Source organism: Fusarium proliferatum (genome assembly GCF_900067095.1).
Source record: "Fusarium proliferatum ET1 genome assembly, contig: FPRO_scaffold001, whole genome shotgun sequence".
NCBI lineage: Eukaryota > Fungi > Ascomycota > Sordariomycetes > Hypocreales > Nectriaceae > Fusarium > Fusarium proliferatum.
In genome coordinates this window covers 566,254-579,316 of record NW_022194790.1, presented here as the reverse complement: position 1 = coordinate 579,316, position 13,063 = coordinate 566,254, and the positions used below count along the sequence as shown (strand labels likewise).

Genomic DNA, 13,063 nt, shown 5'->3' with positions numbered 1-13,063 from the left:
CGTGGCCGACAGGCTGGTTACTCACATCGCAATCACAGAGTGAGAATGCCTAAATCACTGCCATTACGGTACTCCAATTGATAAATTGTCACTCTACCGAGTCTTACATTCAGTCAGCTGCCCAGACTTACAATCAGAAGCGGAAGTCCTTCAATCACTAACCTCTCTCCAAGCAAGGCTTCTCTTACAACGCGGCTCATAAGTCTTCCAACCAGCAAAAGCGAAGACTCAGAAACTTGAAGTCGCATATCGGGTACTTCATCTCGGCGGTAAATGTTCTATATGTGTATTGGCCACCTTTGACAAGTCGTTCAAGATAGTGTCTGTTCACGAACTTGGAAATCCACACAAGTCGACAACTCCGCCAGCTACTATGAGGCAAAGGCCATGATTAATCAAGCCACGGGAGAGAACATATCATGCCGCTAACCCTTTGCTGTATTTCTGCTGTTGTGAAGTGATGATCTTGCTAACCCTACCATCAATTACGCTCTCTTCTTCCTTTTGCCACTCCCACTACCTGTAGCTCCTCCCTGGGCCTCTCCTCCGTTCTCCGGCTGTTTCTTCCTTTTTTTCAACTGTGCCTGTCTTGCCGGCTGTTTCCCCTGCCTTTTTGACTGTGCCTCCTCCTCCTGTTCTTCCGGCTCCTCAAGATCCTCATCATCCACCTCCCCATTCCGCCCATTCTCAACCCCCCCTCCCATATGGCTAACTTCAATCACCTCACCAGTCCTTGCCGCCCTCCCCTCCCCGTTGGTTCCAACAGCGTCAACGGCCCCCAAAGGCGCAGACGTATTGTTCTGGGCACCGACTCCAGGGTTGCCAGACCTCTCAGCTGCAGGGGGATTATTGTTGGGATCGATTCCATCGATTCCATCGATACCACCAGGACGCCAAGACACAGGCGGGGAGCCAGCCTTGAGAAGATCCCTCGGTGCACTTCCCCGGTACATTTCTCGTATAGCCAGAGTATTAGGGTAGTACCAGTGTTCGTTGGTGCGCCCGTCCACATCCACCAGGATCCCGATAAACTCGTACTGGGGACCGAGAGCGTGGGCACCTGCTTCTCGTTGAAGGTGGCATTGCCTGCAGCGGGGATAGGGCATGGAGTTGACCGCTAAGCAGGACACATCATGGCATCTCCATCCCATGTGGTCGACACGTGTGCCGAGATTGATTCCTGTAAAGTGTGTCGGTAGATGGGCATATTTCGTACCCAGTGGTGGGAGAGGGATTCGCCGGGAGGCGCCTGGTGGGTTCGGTGGTGGTTGATTAGGCGAAGGTCCATTTGGGTCGGCTGGTTGCATGATGTGAAGTGATAATGGTTTAGACGATATATGTCTGCTGTGTGTTTTGATGATAATGGTGATGGCGCAGTTGATGAACAAGATGACAATTGAGAAGATGATGATGCTGAAGAGAAAAGAAGAGAAGAGAAGAAGGGGGCTGCTGAGAATGAATTGAGGTAACTGTTGAGGGAGGGAAACAGTTCGGGAAAGAGCCTGTTGATGTGGGAAGAGAGACGCGTGGCCACCTCAAATCGGAGTACAACACTTGCTCGTTTGACGACGTGAGGGAGGTACAATTGACAGGATGCCTGGACGAGACAGCAACCGGATCATGGGGAGGGAAGGCACAAGGGATATCACCGATGGAAGGCGTGGAATGAGAAGCAGCCAGAAAGAGGATGAATACGGACTTGGTGGCGATGATGACCAGAGGAGCAGTGAGAACAGGACGAGAAAGATAGCTCCCGTGGTGACCTGATGCGCCTGCAAAACGGGTAGGTATCACAAGCTGAAAAGGCAAGACAGATGATGACCAGGGAGCAAAATGGTGAGAGTAATGAGGGGATTACCAAAGCGACATCGGCAACATTGGGAAGAGACTCGCGTGAAGCAATTCGTGTTCTTTATTGCTACTCCAGTGCAGAGACTCGTCTGTGTCAAACAGCTATTCTTGGGCATGTTCCCTCCAAGACAAAGCAACCGTAATTTCTGTAATCACCAGCGATCGCGTATCTCCCCATAAACCATCAGAGCAAATCTTCAATCCCTAAGGTTGAGGTTCCTCAAATGCCGGGGGAACCGGGGATGAGCAGTTGACCGATCCTCATCCTTACTCTCCTGCTCCTTCGCATCTCCCCCTCCAACGTCATCGTCCAAGAATGACCAATCCGCATCCCTAGCAATACCCCCAGCATCCACCCCAGGCGGAGCAAACAGAATCCCCATGATCCGGCCCGAGGCCATCGTCGACGACGCCTTGGTATACAACTTCTTCATCGCCTCGGCACTCTCGACATCAAACACGAGACCAGAGTTATGGTTGCCAATAGGGAGATGGGCAAAAACGTTTGCTCGTTCAGGTTTGACGGCGTTGATGTCAACGACTTTGAGACCGAGAGTTTCGCCCCGCTGGTTGCGGATGACTTGGAGTTTGAGGGAGTCGACAGAGCGAAGAGGGTCTTTTGGGTTGACGGTCTGGCGAGGACCAGGAGGGGAGGTGGCGTTACTTTCAGGGCTCGTAGATTGGGGGAGGATTGAGCGGCGGGAGGGAGGATGGTGCTGAGGGAAGTCGTCGACAGCATGGGCGCGGTTTCGGCCGGGCGGGATGTCGATGGGGGTAGAGGGCTTTGGAGGTGACGACTTCATCTTGTCGGAATCCATGTCTGATGTTGGGGTTATGGTGATGTTTCTCTTGTCTTATCGATGGGAGGGTTGATGGAAAGATGTTTGGGAGAGGAGATGATGCGATTTGGTGGATGTGAGAATTGTGATATGCTGTCAGTCGTTGCCACTGTCGTTTGCAGCTCGCGCAAATAATGGCAACAACAGCCTCAATGACTCCTCTCACTGCAGGAGCATGACGTGGAATGCAGTGGAAGCAACCTTGATAGGGCACAGAATTGTTGTTGCGATGCCGTTTGTTTAAGGATGTTTGCTCTAGATGCTCCTTCTTCACAGCCTTGGGTTGTACACAGTATCGATACCGCCAGTGACAATCGTCTTGAGAACCATGTAATCATCAACGCCATATTTGCTGCCTTCACGACCCATACCAGAGTGTTTGACACCACCAAATCTACAAACAGTCAGTCGTTGGTCTCCCTCAACAAGTGTTTGCACTTACGGAGCGGCCCAGTCTGAGATGACACCAGTGTTGATGGCCACCATACCAAACTCCAATCTCTCTTGCACGCGGTACGATCTCGCAAGGTTGTTTGTCATGATGTAGGAAGCCAGTCCAACGTCAGACTTGTTTGCTCTTGCGATTACCTCGTCTTCTGTCTTGAACTTGGTCAGCGCCGCAAGAGGACCGAATGTCTCTTCGTAAGTCACGGCCATCGTGTCGTCAACATCGCCCAGGACTGTCGGCTGGAAGAAGTTCTTTCCGAGATCGGGTAATCGCTGACCGCCGAAGAGAAGAGTAGCTTCCTTCTTGAGGGCATCTCGGACATGTTCTTCAACCTTTTCTACACTCGTCGTCATCGGGCCATGTGTCACTGAAGGGTCAGCACCGTTACCGACTTTGAACTTGCCAACTTCCTCGATTAGGCGCTTGGAGAATTGCTCGTATATCCCTTCCTGGACATAGATCCTGTTGGCACAAACGCATGTTTGTCCAGTGACCTTGAACTTGGCAATGATGGCGCTGGATACCGCGGTCTCGAGATCGGCGTCATCAAAGACGATGAAGGGTGCGTTACCTCCAAGCTCCAGAGATAGCTTCTTGAGAGTATTGGCTGACTGGTTCATTAAGATCTTGCCCACCCGAGTCGAGCCCGTGAAGGAGATCTTCTTGACGACATCGGACTCGCACAGCGCAAGACCTAGGCTCGGTGTGTTGTGCAGAGCGGTGACGATATTGAGAACTCCCTTTGGCAGACCAGCGCGCTCAGCAAGAACTCCAAGAACATTCCCCGAGAAAGGTGTCACACCGTCCGTCTTGAGCACAACCGTACACCCAGCCGCAAGCGCAGCAGCGACCTTTCTCGCAGCCATCGCCAAAGGAAAATTCCACGGCGTGATCAAACCACAAACACCAACGGGCTGCTTGATTACCTGGATTCTCGAATTTGGCTGCGAATGCGGGACAACATCACCATACAGCCTCGGCGCCTCTTCCGCGAACCACTCAAAGAACCCCGCCGAAAACATCACCTCCCCTTCAGCATCCGCCTTTGCCTTTCCATTCTCCGCAGTGATGATCTTTGCGATGTCAGACTTATTCTCTGCGAGTAGCTCTGCAATTTTGCGAATTGTCTTTGCGCGCTGGCGGCCTGATTGAGCGCGCCACAAGGGAAAGGCCTCTGAAGCTGCGGAGATTGCGCTGTTGACGTCTTCGACAGCGCATTCTGGCGCTGAGCCGATGATGGTATTTGTCGCAGGGTTGTAGACTGGGAAGGTTTGAGAGGAGGTGAAGGTAGGCCATTCACCGTTGATGAAGGGCCGGCTTTCGACGAGGAGCGAGTGATCTTTGAGAGTTGAGGCGAGGGACGACATCGTGGGCGGCGATTGAAGTTGGCGTCAATATGGCAATCCCCAATACAGAGCGATGCAAAGATCTGTTGTGTCCGGCTGAAGTCGAGTTGCAAAGGTGCCAGGTAGATCAGAAGTTGGAGATTGTTGTTTTATGCAAAAATCATGATGCGGGGAAGACCCAGAATCACAGATGATAAGCTGAACCAAAAGGGAAGGAGAGGAAGTCTCGCCCAATTCCGTCAAACCTTTTGCCGCCGCTTTCCTTCGTGATGCGCCGCCCAAGAATTGAATTGCCGCTTCAGGAATCTCGGCTTTAAAAGCCGATGCTGAGTCCAGCGCAGACATCAAACCGAGATGGAGAGCCACAAAAGGCGTATATCTTTATTGCTCTCATCTTTTGTGATAAAAAGTTTAGTAACCTTGTTCGTGGTTTATTGGGACAATTTTCATAATTTAAGGGTGATCTTATGATCACTGTAACAAGTTTAGACTACCATTCTTAAGGATGACATCTTGAGCTATACTTCCCCCATCAGCTCTCATCCATCCTATCCGAAACCGACGGCGACTGAAACCTGTAACTCGGATCCTCCCTTATCTTCTTCATGAGATCCATCTCATCACGGACCCATTGCTTGATAGCAGCGTGTTCTTCTGCAGTCTGAGTCATGGGCGCCGAAATATCAGCCAGCAAACATCTAAGCAACATGGCTTCAGCCAGGACGAAAAGCGAATCTGGGCCGCCAATCGCAGAAAGCAGTAAAATAAGAAGAGCGACAAGAGTCGCGTGGTTTTCATCAGCGCTCAAGATATTATTCCTTGCTCTTGTAGACCAGAGATGTTGGAAGTGGTCGTGATAAAGTTCAGCGGATTCACCGGTGCCCGTCCCGTTCATATGGCTCGAATAAAGTAATGCTATGGCGGTCATGACCAGGTCGTCCTCACTCGCGAGGGGGATGATATATTCTAGCCACATCCGTTTGTTGTAGACTTGTATAATGGGGAGGATCTGATCCCAAACTAGAATATAGATGTCGTTGGTGGCTAGAGTCAGGATCACGAGGAAAGAGAACTTACAGATCTGTACAAACCATCGTTCACATCGTGTACGGTGCTGCTAGCCTGGATCCGTAATATCTGGAGCATTATCTGGCACAGGGACCTGAGGAATAGAAATAGCATCAACAGGTACATCTGTGTGATTCTCAGGCTCCATGTTGGAAAAGGGAAATTCGGGTCTGTAAATACTGGATGGAAGTAATGTGGTATGCTGATGGAATGGATGATGAACGGTCTAAAGATCCATCCCAACGTAAGGCTTTGCTGGATCTTATGCCAGCCAAAGGAGGAAATTGCACAGGTACCTGTTGCTCCCAACGAGAGTTTTCTTGTAGAGCGACCCTGCTCTTTGAGGAAGGGAAGATCATTACCGAAGAAACACGGCACACTGATAGTATTGAAAGGACTTCATTACGAGCACTAGGACCAACATAAAAATATAATCAACTGTTGATACCGTAAATAGAATCAGCGAAAGCTTCCCAGTTAGAGCTTTGCCTGACAAGATTGATCCTTCAGCGCCTCAATAACCTCCTTCGCCCCAGCATGTCCCGACGTCAAAGCACCCTCAAGATATCCCTTCCAATGCGTCGCATACTCTGTTCCCACAAAATGGATGCTTCCTACCGGCTTACCATAAACATCCCTATACTTTGCAAGATGACCGATCTTGGTAACAGGTGCAAGGGCACCGCGACTAAATTCCTCATCCTGCCAGATCTGTTCCACAAACTCAAGTGGGTTGTGAGCTTCCAACGAACCGAAAGCGTGCGCAAGTTGATCAAGGATAACTTTTCGTCGAGTCTCGGGAGCCTTTTTACTCCATTCTTCACCGGGTTTACCGTTGACAAAACAAGTGAACCCGTAGACCCCTTCCTCGTCGAAGGAGGTATCGCGTACAACGCAGGCTGGGCCGCGGAAGTCCATGAAAAAGCCATTGAAGCCAACATCGCGCCACCAAGGCTTCGTGTAAAACACAATAGCTTTGTTGTAATGACCTAGTTTGGTGTTGTTGTAGACCTCCTGTGCTCTGTCGGGTAAAGGGGGTGAGAAGGCGAGTTCTTTGAGCATAGCTGAAGGCATCGAGATGATGAGTTTCTTGGCGTTGAAGACCTTTCCAGTCGTGGTTCTCACAGTGACACTTGGTTTGGTTTGCTCGATTGAGGAAACGGGGTTTGAGAGGTGGATGTTCTCATGGCCGATGAGGTCAGCGATTCCTTTGGCGATGGACTGTGTACCTGATTTGAGACGCATGTAGTTACCACCGGTGCGATCATCTGCTCGAATAGCCATAAGACCATGGTTTGTACGGCAGTACTCGATGAACCAAGCTGCTGATTCTTCAGTCGATTCTAGGCCGTGCATAACTCGAACCCAAAGATTTATCATCTCCAGAGTTTTTGGGCCACCACCGAGGTTCCGAACATATTGATCCAAACTGATCTGATCATCTTCATTTCGGAATCCATTCGGCTTCAAAGATTCAGCTTGAATATGATCCCTCACCATCTCAAGATTCTTCTTTTCCCCAGGCGTAAACTACCCCAATCAGCACACATTCACAAGGCTTCCAAAGCACTCCATTCCTCTGATAACTTACCTCAGGTGTAATCCCAAAAGGAAACTCGATCCTCTCCCCATCTGCACTGACCATCACAGCTTTATGGCCAAGCCTTTGCTTTACGATCTGACCCTCAAGGCCAAATTGTTGGATATATGACCATACGAGGGGCTGCAGTTCATCGTTCACCCAAGCTGCGCCAAGATCTGCTTTTCCATTTGTGTTTTTGAGAGGAACAGTCCAGGATTTACCACCGACACGGTCGCGAGCTTCAAGGATTGCGATGGATAGACCGGCCCTTTGGGCGGTGACTGCAGCTTGGAGACCGGAGAAGCCGGCGCCGATTATGAGGAGGTCCAACATAGTGATAGTTAATTATGTTTGTATTGTCAGCGAGAGACAGAATGAAGGTATGATAGCTTTGTAAGCTGTAGAGTCCCTGTTTCGAAGGCTCAGCGGCTGTTATTACGTTCGAACGTGGCACTGCGGAATAAGTCCTAGATCCCTTTCAAATACAAACACTTTTTGGTCATAGACAACTTCCAACTCACGGTTTGGAGCAACACAACGACCCCACGATCCTATATTCGGATATCTGACCCGAGACTGAAGAACCATTCTACCCCGCCGTGGAGATCGAGTCGCTTAGCCTAACCCCCGTATGTTCTTCAGCTTTCCACGTCGGGTGTGACTACTTCATTTGGACGCGTTTAGCTTCTGAAGAGTTCGTGCACGGTTGGAGTATCTGCGGTCATTGATAGTTGCGTTCGCGGAGAGGGCACCGGACCATGTCGGATGACCCTCCGGTCTACACTCACTGATAGTCCCACTATCAAAAGGCTATAAGCTGTTTAAATGGCATTTGCAGGTAGAAAGACCGTTATCAATAAAGACAAACTTGAGCTGACAAACTTCAGCTGAAGATATCGGCCTGGAATGATTGAAGAATGCACTACGGAACAAGAGCCGTCGACCTCCAAATTATCATGGCTTTGGTATCATTATCATAACCCCGGACTTGGATTGCTGTAGCCAATAGTAATTAGTGCAAAGCATGTTACCGGCGCTATAATATTTTCTCCTGCAACCGTTATCATGCATGCTACAAATCCGTCTCAAACAATTGGCCCAAACCTCGATATCTCAAACCTATCGTTATCAACACCAAACCCACTAGCACCGCTCAACATTTCCAAAAGAGTAATTATCTCACGCCCTCACCAATCGGGAGGGCCTACTTCCCGATCCCTGCAATCTCCCCTCGATATCTCACCCACAAAGATGATAAGTGAGGAGTGAAGAAAACCCGTCATGTATGACGCCGACCTCGCTTTTGCTGATCTAATGTGCGATATGAAGAATTATTTCCTCATTGGGAGCATTGATCCCGTGGCCAGACGCCTTTGGTTCAGTGACCAATGGGATATAGTGCATATTGTGGGGATCGATAGTGTGTTGTTCATTGACGTTGCGAGGGGAAAGGTTGGGCTTATCTAGCCACGGCATTCCAGTGAGCGAGGCCGGTCACGTTTGGGAATGGAGATACTTGGTTGTCTAACTACTGCATCTACCGTTGGTCAAGAAAACAGCCTATCTCTTGACAGAGCATCAAAGGGTTAACTCAGACCAAGCATAGATGTAGTTAATGCTTCATTAATCCTTCTAGAATGTCTCAAATAGTAATATTAGCCCAATACCTCATCATGCATCATACCAAGTCCGGTAGCCCATCGAGTGTCCGCCCCAATATTACCCCGGTAACGGCCACGTCTTAACCCAATCACTTGACCGGCATTTGTGCGGGGGTGCTAGGGTCAGTGGCACTCACACCTAAACTGCAGGGGAACCCAAGACACACTCACTCACTGCAGCCAAAGGGAAAAAATTGTTTCCTTTTGGAGCTTCTGTCGCTAAAAGATTCTTCGACGCATCGTAAGATAATGGCATCAGGCGCGCAGAAGGAACCTCGCAAGACAAGAAGAACAGCTAATGCGTATGTTATATGTCCACCGCTTTAAGTTTTATCTATATGCCCCCCCGCTTCGTTGGGTGGCTGAGATTGTTCTGGGCTGACGGCGTCATAGCTGTGTCGCGTGTAGGCAGAGTAAGATCAAGTGCTCCGGCGATGATCCGTGTCAGAATTGCCAGCGACGTTCTGTGCAATGTCGCTTCACAGAGGGAGGGGCAAAGGTGATGGTATCAGAAAAGTTCGTCACCAGGTGTCCTTATCTCAACCCTCACTGACGAACCCAAGATATCTCCAAGATCTTCAAAAACGAGTAGAGCAGCAACAGCGCTCGCCGTCAAGCAATATCTTCGACAATGCAGGTCAACTAGATACAGCATTCACATACCGCTCACCTCCCACGGCCTCAGCACCACCTCCATACCGCTCATCAATGGACGCAGCATCCGTCCACTCTCAAAACTCTCACCCCTCATATTGCTCGCCACCAATATCATCATCTCAAGTTGGAGGAGATAACTACTCTCCCAGATTGAAGCGCACCAACGATGCTGCTTTTGGAAACGATGTCAATGGTGAGTGCGGGGTTGATACTAGTCTTGCTTCTCCTGCGCTCACGGTAGGCTCCCAACAACAACAATCTGACCCGTCCGTTAAAGATCCAGCTACTTCGTCTTACTCGCAACAAACCGGCGAGTCGCCATTGACTATCTGGCCGAGTGCGTTTACAATACCCTCCAAGATCATCAAGAACACTCGCAAGAACAGGCGCACGTGGAGTAAGTGCAAGAACGGGTTTACGTGAGACATTCTGACATGTAATAGTATGGCTTGCGCCTTGGTCAACGTGGTCTTTCACCCTACGACTCATGCTCATGCTCGGCGATAAGCTCCAACCAGGTGGTCTCAACATACCACCGCAACTAATCGAAGAAGACGTGTACAAGCTCTCGTGGACACAACTAGACAAAGCCGATGTCTCCGGCCTCCCCTCCCTCGACTACGCAATCTATCTCTTCCACACTTTTAAATTCCACCTAGGCCAAACCTACCGTCTCTTCGACGAGGTGGAATTCGTGAATCAGATCCGTGATTTCTATTCTGACGCGCAGAACAAGGCAGAGGAGAACCGCCTCTGGTATGTCAAGTTTCTCTTGATTCTAGCCTTTGGAACAGCATTCCTCTCCTCCCAGCCTCTCCCATCCAAGGAACCCCCCGGTGCAAAGTTCTTTGTGCGTGCGATGGGTTTCATGCCGGATCATACGGCGCTTTGGAAGGATAGCTTATTTGCGATAGAGGTTTTGGCCATGGTTGGCTTGTATTTGTATTCGATTGATGAGAGGGAGTCGGCTCACGTATATGTAGGTTTTCTGAGGAAGTTTTTGTTCTATGACTAACGGATATACAGCTTGGCCAGGCTATTCGAATCGCTCAGTTGGAGGGTTTGCATACGCAGTTACCTGACGATGAGCTGGGTAGTGAGACAGTGACCTCTTGTCGTGATTTATGGTGGACATTGTACATCATGGATCGCCATTTCTCGTCTTCTTTGGGACTTCCTATGTCTGTTCAAGATAGTGACATTTCTACACCAGTCAACCCACCAAACGTGGGTTCACAAGATGATAGCGCTCGCAGTCTTCAAGTAAACCTCTCTCATTTGCTTTCCGTGATATTAACCAGTAAGTTTCAGTCTGAAGAATGCTCCATCGATCACTCACCTTTCTAGCACTTTACAAGCCAGAGAAAACACCACTTGACCAATTCCTTGAGCAAACCAAGGCAATCCTTCACACGCTCGCCCACCACGCTCAAGAGATTGAAAGGATCATATCTCTCAAATTCAAAAACTCAGTAGATACCATGCCGCGAGGCACAAAGTACATAACGCTTCTTTACCACCAGGTGAGGTTTCCAATCCTCGCTCAACTCCACGTTTAACATTTGTAGTGCGTTATTGTCGCCACAAGACCTCTGTTACTATCAGTCCTCAAAGAACGTCTTGACATTCTTGGCCAACCAGGTGATGAGAACTCAGAGGCATTCCTCGGCCAAACAGCAGCTGTTATCTCAACGGGTATTAAATCAGCCGTCAAAACACTCCAGATCCTCACCAGCGAGTACAGCCTCCTCGGTATGTATCCCTTACGCCTCGCTCACTTTCGCTAACACTTCGCAGAGGTTTTCCTCCCCTACGATCTTGAATTCACCTTCGGCGCTGCTCTCCATCTAAACATGGCAACCGCCCTCTTCCCTGGTGTAGCAGACGACCAAGGCTGCCGTCTACTAATTCACCAACTCCTCGACAACATGATCGCCCGCGGCAACCGCCTTGCATCTGTTCGAAAGCAAGAGCTCGTGTATCTCGAAGCCCAATGCCAAGAACTCGTAGCTCAAGTTCAACAACAGGGTCTTCAGACATTATCCCTCGCGGTAACAGACGAAGATCTGGCGAGAAAAGCAGATGAGGAGCAGCAACGACTTCTTGCGCAGGAGACGTTGGGGATGGAGGCTTCAATGAATTGTTTACAGAATCCTATGACGAGTGATATGGAGTTTCTTGATAATATTGGGATTTCTTCGGAGGAGTTCTTGTCGATTGTGCATCAGATAGGGGATCCGGATATTATGCCTGAGAACATGTTAACTTTGGAGTAACAGTAAAATTAGATAGGGTTTCTCAACAGGTTCTTTTAGATGATTATGTATTTAGTATTAAGCTCCATCTAAAGCATTTAGTCAGAGTTCAGAAACAGATGTTGCACTATTTGGCATGTAAGCTACTGCGGTGTCCGAGCCGTGACAAGTATAGCTGTTGATTTGAGGTCCCAGCCATTCCCACCATGCTTGATCTGAAGATTCTCGACCAAGATCTTATTGAAACCATCTTCATACTGTTCCTTCTGCTCCACAGTCCAATACGTGTTGATAATCCACTTAATCATCATCCAAAATGAGGCTAAAAAGCCCCCGGCACTGACAACAGGATGAATGAGATCAACAGTTTCGACCTTGATATGTACGAAGCCGTGACGGACCAGCTCCGCTTCAATACCTTCAGGCTCTACCCATTCTGGCTTACCGTGAAGGGCGACCGGCATCGGGTCTGGAAACGACGTCTGGAAGGGGAGAGATTCGAGGGCTGATCGGAGATCTGGTACCCATCCGCCATCATGACCGTTACTGGCATGCGGCACACTGAATGCCACAAGGCCAATGGGTCGAATAATGCGAAGTGTATCTTGTTTAGCAATGGTCAGATGACTGAGAAGCTACGAAGTCTAGTACGAAGGCTTACCACGCAGGACTGCTGCCGGGTCAGGGATGATATGCATGGCGAAGTTCATGGTTACATGACTCAATGAGTGCTTGGGAAGACAGGACTGACGGCTGGATCACTCCTTGAAGACAAGATGCGATCAGACCTGTGCCACATCCATGGTCAAGAAGATTGAAGCCCGTAGTGTTGGAGCGTCCTAACCCTGCTTGTGCGATGAGCATCCGTGCCGGTTTTTCCATCATCTCATCCGCCTGGCTGATCATGTGTTCCACCTCGGGATCATCCAGAGATTGGGGCCCGTCTTCGTAGCGCTTTTGAAGCTCGTCCTGGGCTTTTGCGTGGGCCATCTTGTATTACTCTCGCTGAAGCTGGTGTTGAAAGATCTAGCTAGAATGGAGTCACGGCACGAGTCTCGGGGAAATTATTGACCGGAGGTTTGGCTGGTGAGTAGGGAGAGACCAGGTGGAACAATCCCCTCAAATTGCCTCGAGCAGGAAGGGTAGGGTAGGGTGGTTTCATACTTATAATATAGCTCTTTGAACTCTTTTCTCTCTTCACTCGGACACTTTCTGACACTTTTCGGAAACAAATTCTTACCAAATTGGTGGTTGAGCAAGTTCTTAGTGGTCTAGGTAAGCTAGCCATTTCTTCTCCATCATGCCGAGGGACGATCTATATGCCAGGTGAGAGAAGAGGCCGGAAAAGAACTACCT

General features: G+C 49.5%; 7 protein-coding genes across 7 annotated transcripts; 1 reads left to right on the top strand and 6 right to left on the bottom strand.

Annotated features, from left to right (window-relative positions):
* Nucleotides 1-485: 485 nt before the first annotated feature.
* On the bottom strand, nucleotides 486-1,307 carry FPRO_01929 (uncharacterized protein; the record flags this gene model as incomplete). The annotated part of the gene is made up of 1 exon (XM_031226017.1): nucleotides 486-1,307. The coding sequence occupies one exon, from the start codon at nucleotides 1,305-1,307 to the stop codon at nucleotides 486-488; it is 822 nt and encodes a 273-aa protein (XP_031074544.1).
* A 741-nt stretch (nucleotides 1,308-2,048) lies between these two features.
* On the bottom strand, nucleotides 2,049-2,669 carry FPRO_01930 (uncharacterized protein; the record flags this gene model as incomplete). The annotated part of the gene is made up of 1 exon (XM_031226006.1): nucleotides 2,049-2,669. One exon carries the CDS (start codon nucleotides 2,667-2,669, stop codon nucleotides 2,049-2,051), a length of 621 nt encoding a protein of 206 aa, XP_031074543.1.
* Nucleotides 2,670-2,960: 291 nt separating this feature from the next.
* Nucleotides 2,961-4,505, bottom strand: FPRO_01931 (uncharacterized protein; the record flags this gene model as incomplete). Its single annotated transcript, XM_031225995.1, has 2 exons — nucleotides 2,961-3,084; nucleotides 3,133-4,505. The coding sequence occupies 2 exons, from the start codon at nucleotides 4,503-4,505 to the stop codon at nucleotides 2,961-2,963; spliced, it is 1,497 nt and encodes a 498-aa protein (XP_031074542.1).
* Nucleotides 4,506-5,016: 511 nt separating this feature from the next.
* FPRO_01932 (uncharacterized protein) lies at nucleotides 5,017-5,678 on the bottom strand (the record flags this gene model as incomplete). The annotated part of the gene is made up of 2 exons (XM_031225984.1): nucleotides 5,017-5,493; nucleotides 5,562-5,678. The coding sequence occupies 2 exons, from the start codon at nucleotides 5,676-5,678 to the stop codon at nucleotides 5,017-5,019; spliced, it is 594 nt and encodes a 197-aa protein (XP_031074541.1).
* Nucleotides 5,679-6,029: 351 nt separating this feature from the next.
* Nucleotides 6,030-7,467, bottom strand: FPRO_01933 (uncharacterized protein; the record flags this gene model as incomplete). Its single annotated transcript, XM_031225973.1, has 2 exons — nucleotides 6,030-7,082; nucleotides 7,144-7,467. 2 exons carry the CDS (start codon nucleotides 7,465-7,467, stop codon nucleotides 6,030-6,032), a joined length of 1,377 nt encoding a protein of 458 aa, XP_031074540.1.
* Nucleotides 7,468-9,044: 1,577 nt separating this feature from the next.
* FPRO_01934 (uncharacterized protein) lies at nucleotides 9,045-11,728 on the top strand (the record flags this gene model as incomplete). Its single annotated transcript, XM_031225962.1, has 8 exons — nucleotides 9,045-9,097; nucleotides 9,189-9,311; nucleotides 9,359-9,849; nucleotides 9,896-10,431; nucleotides 10,479-10,752; nucleotides 10,800-10,975; nucleotides 11,021-11,204; nucleotides 11,250-11,728. 8 exons carry the CDS (start codon nucleotides 9,045-9,047, stop codon nucleotides 11,726-11,728), a joined length of 2,316 nt encoding a protein of 771 aa, XP_031074539.1.
* Nucleotides 11,729-11,850: 122 nt separating this feature from the next.
* FPRO_01935 (uncharacterized protein) lies at nucleotides 11,851-12,697 on the bottom strand (the record flags this gene model as incomplete). Its single annotated transcript, XM_031225951.1, has 3 exons — nucleotides 11,851-12,311; nucleotides 12,369-12,377; nucleotides 12,424-12,697. The coding sequence occupies 3 exons, from the start codon at nucleotides 12,695-12,697 to the stop codon at nucleotides 11,851-11,853; spliced, it is 744 nt and encodes a 247-aa protein (XP_031074538.1).
* Between the last annotated feature and the right edge of the window lie 366 nt (nucleotides 12,698-13,063).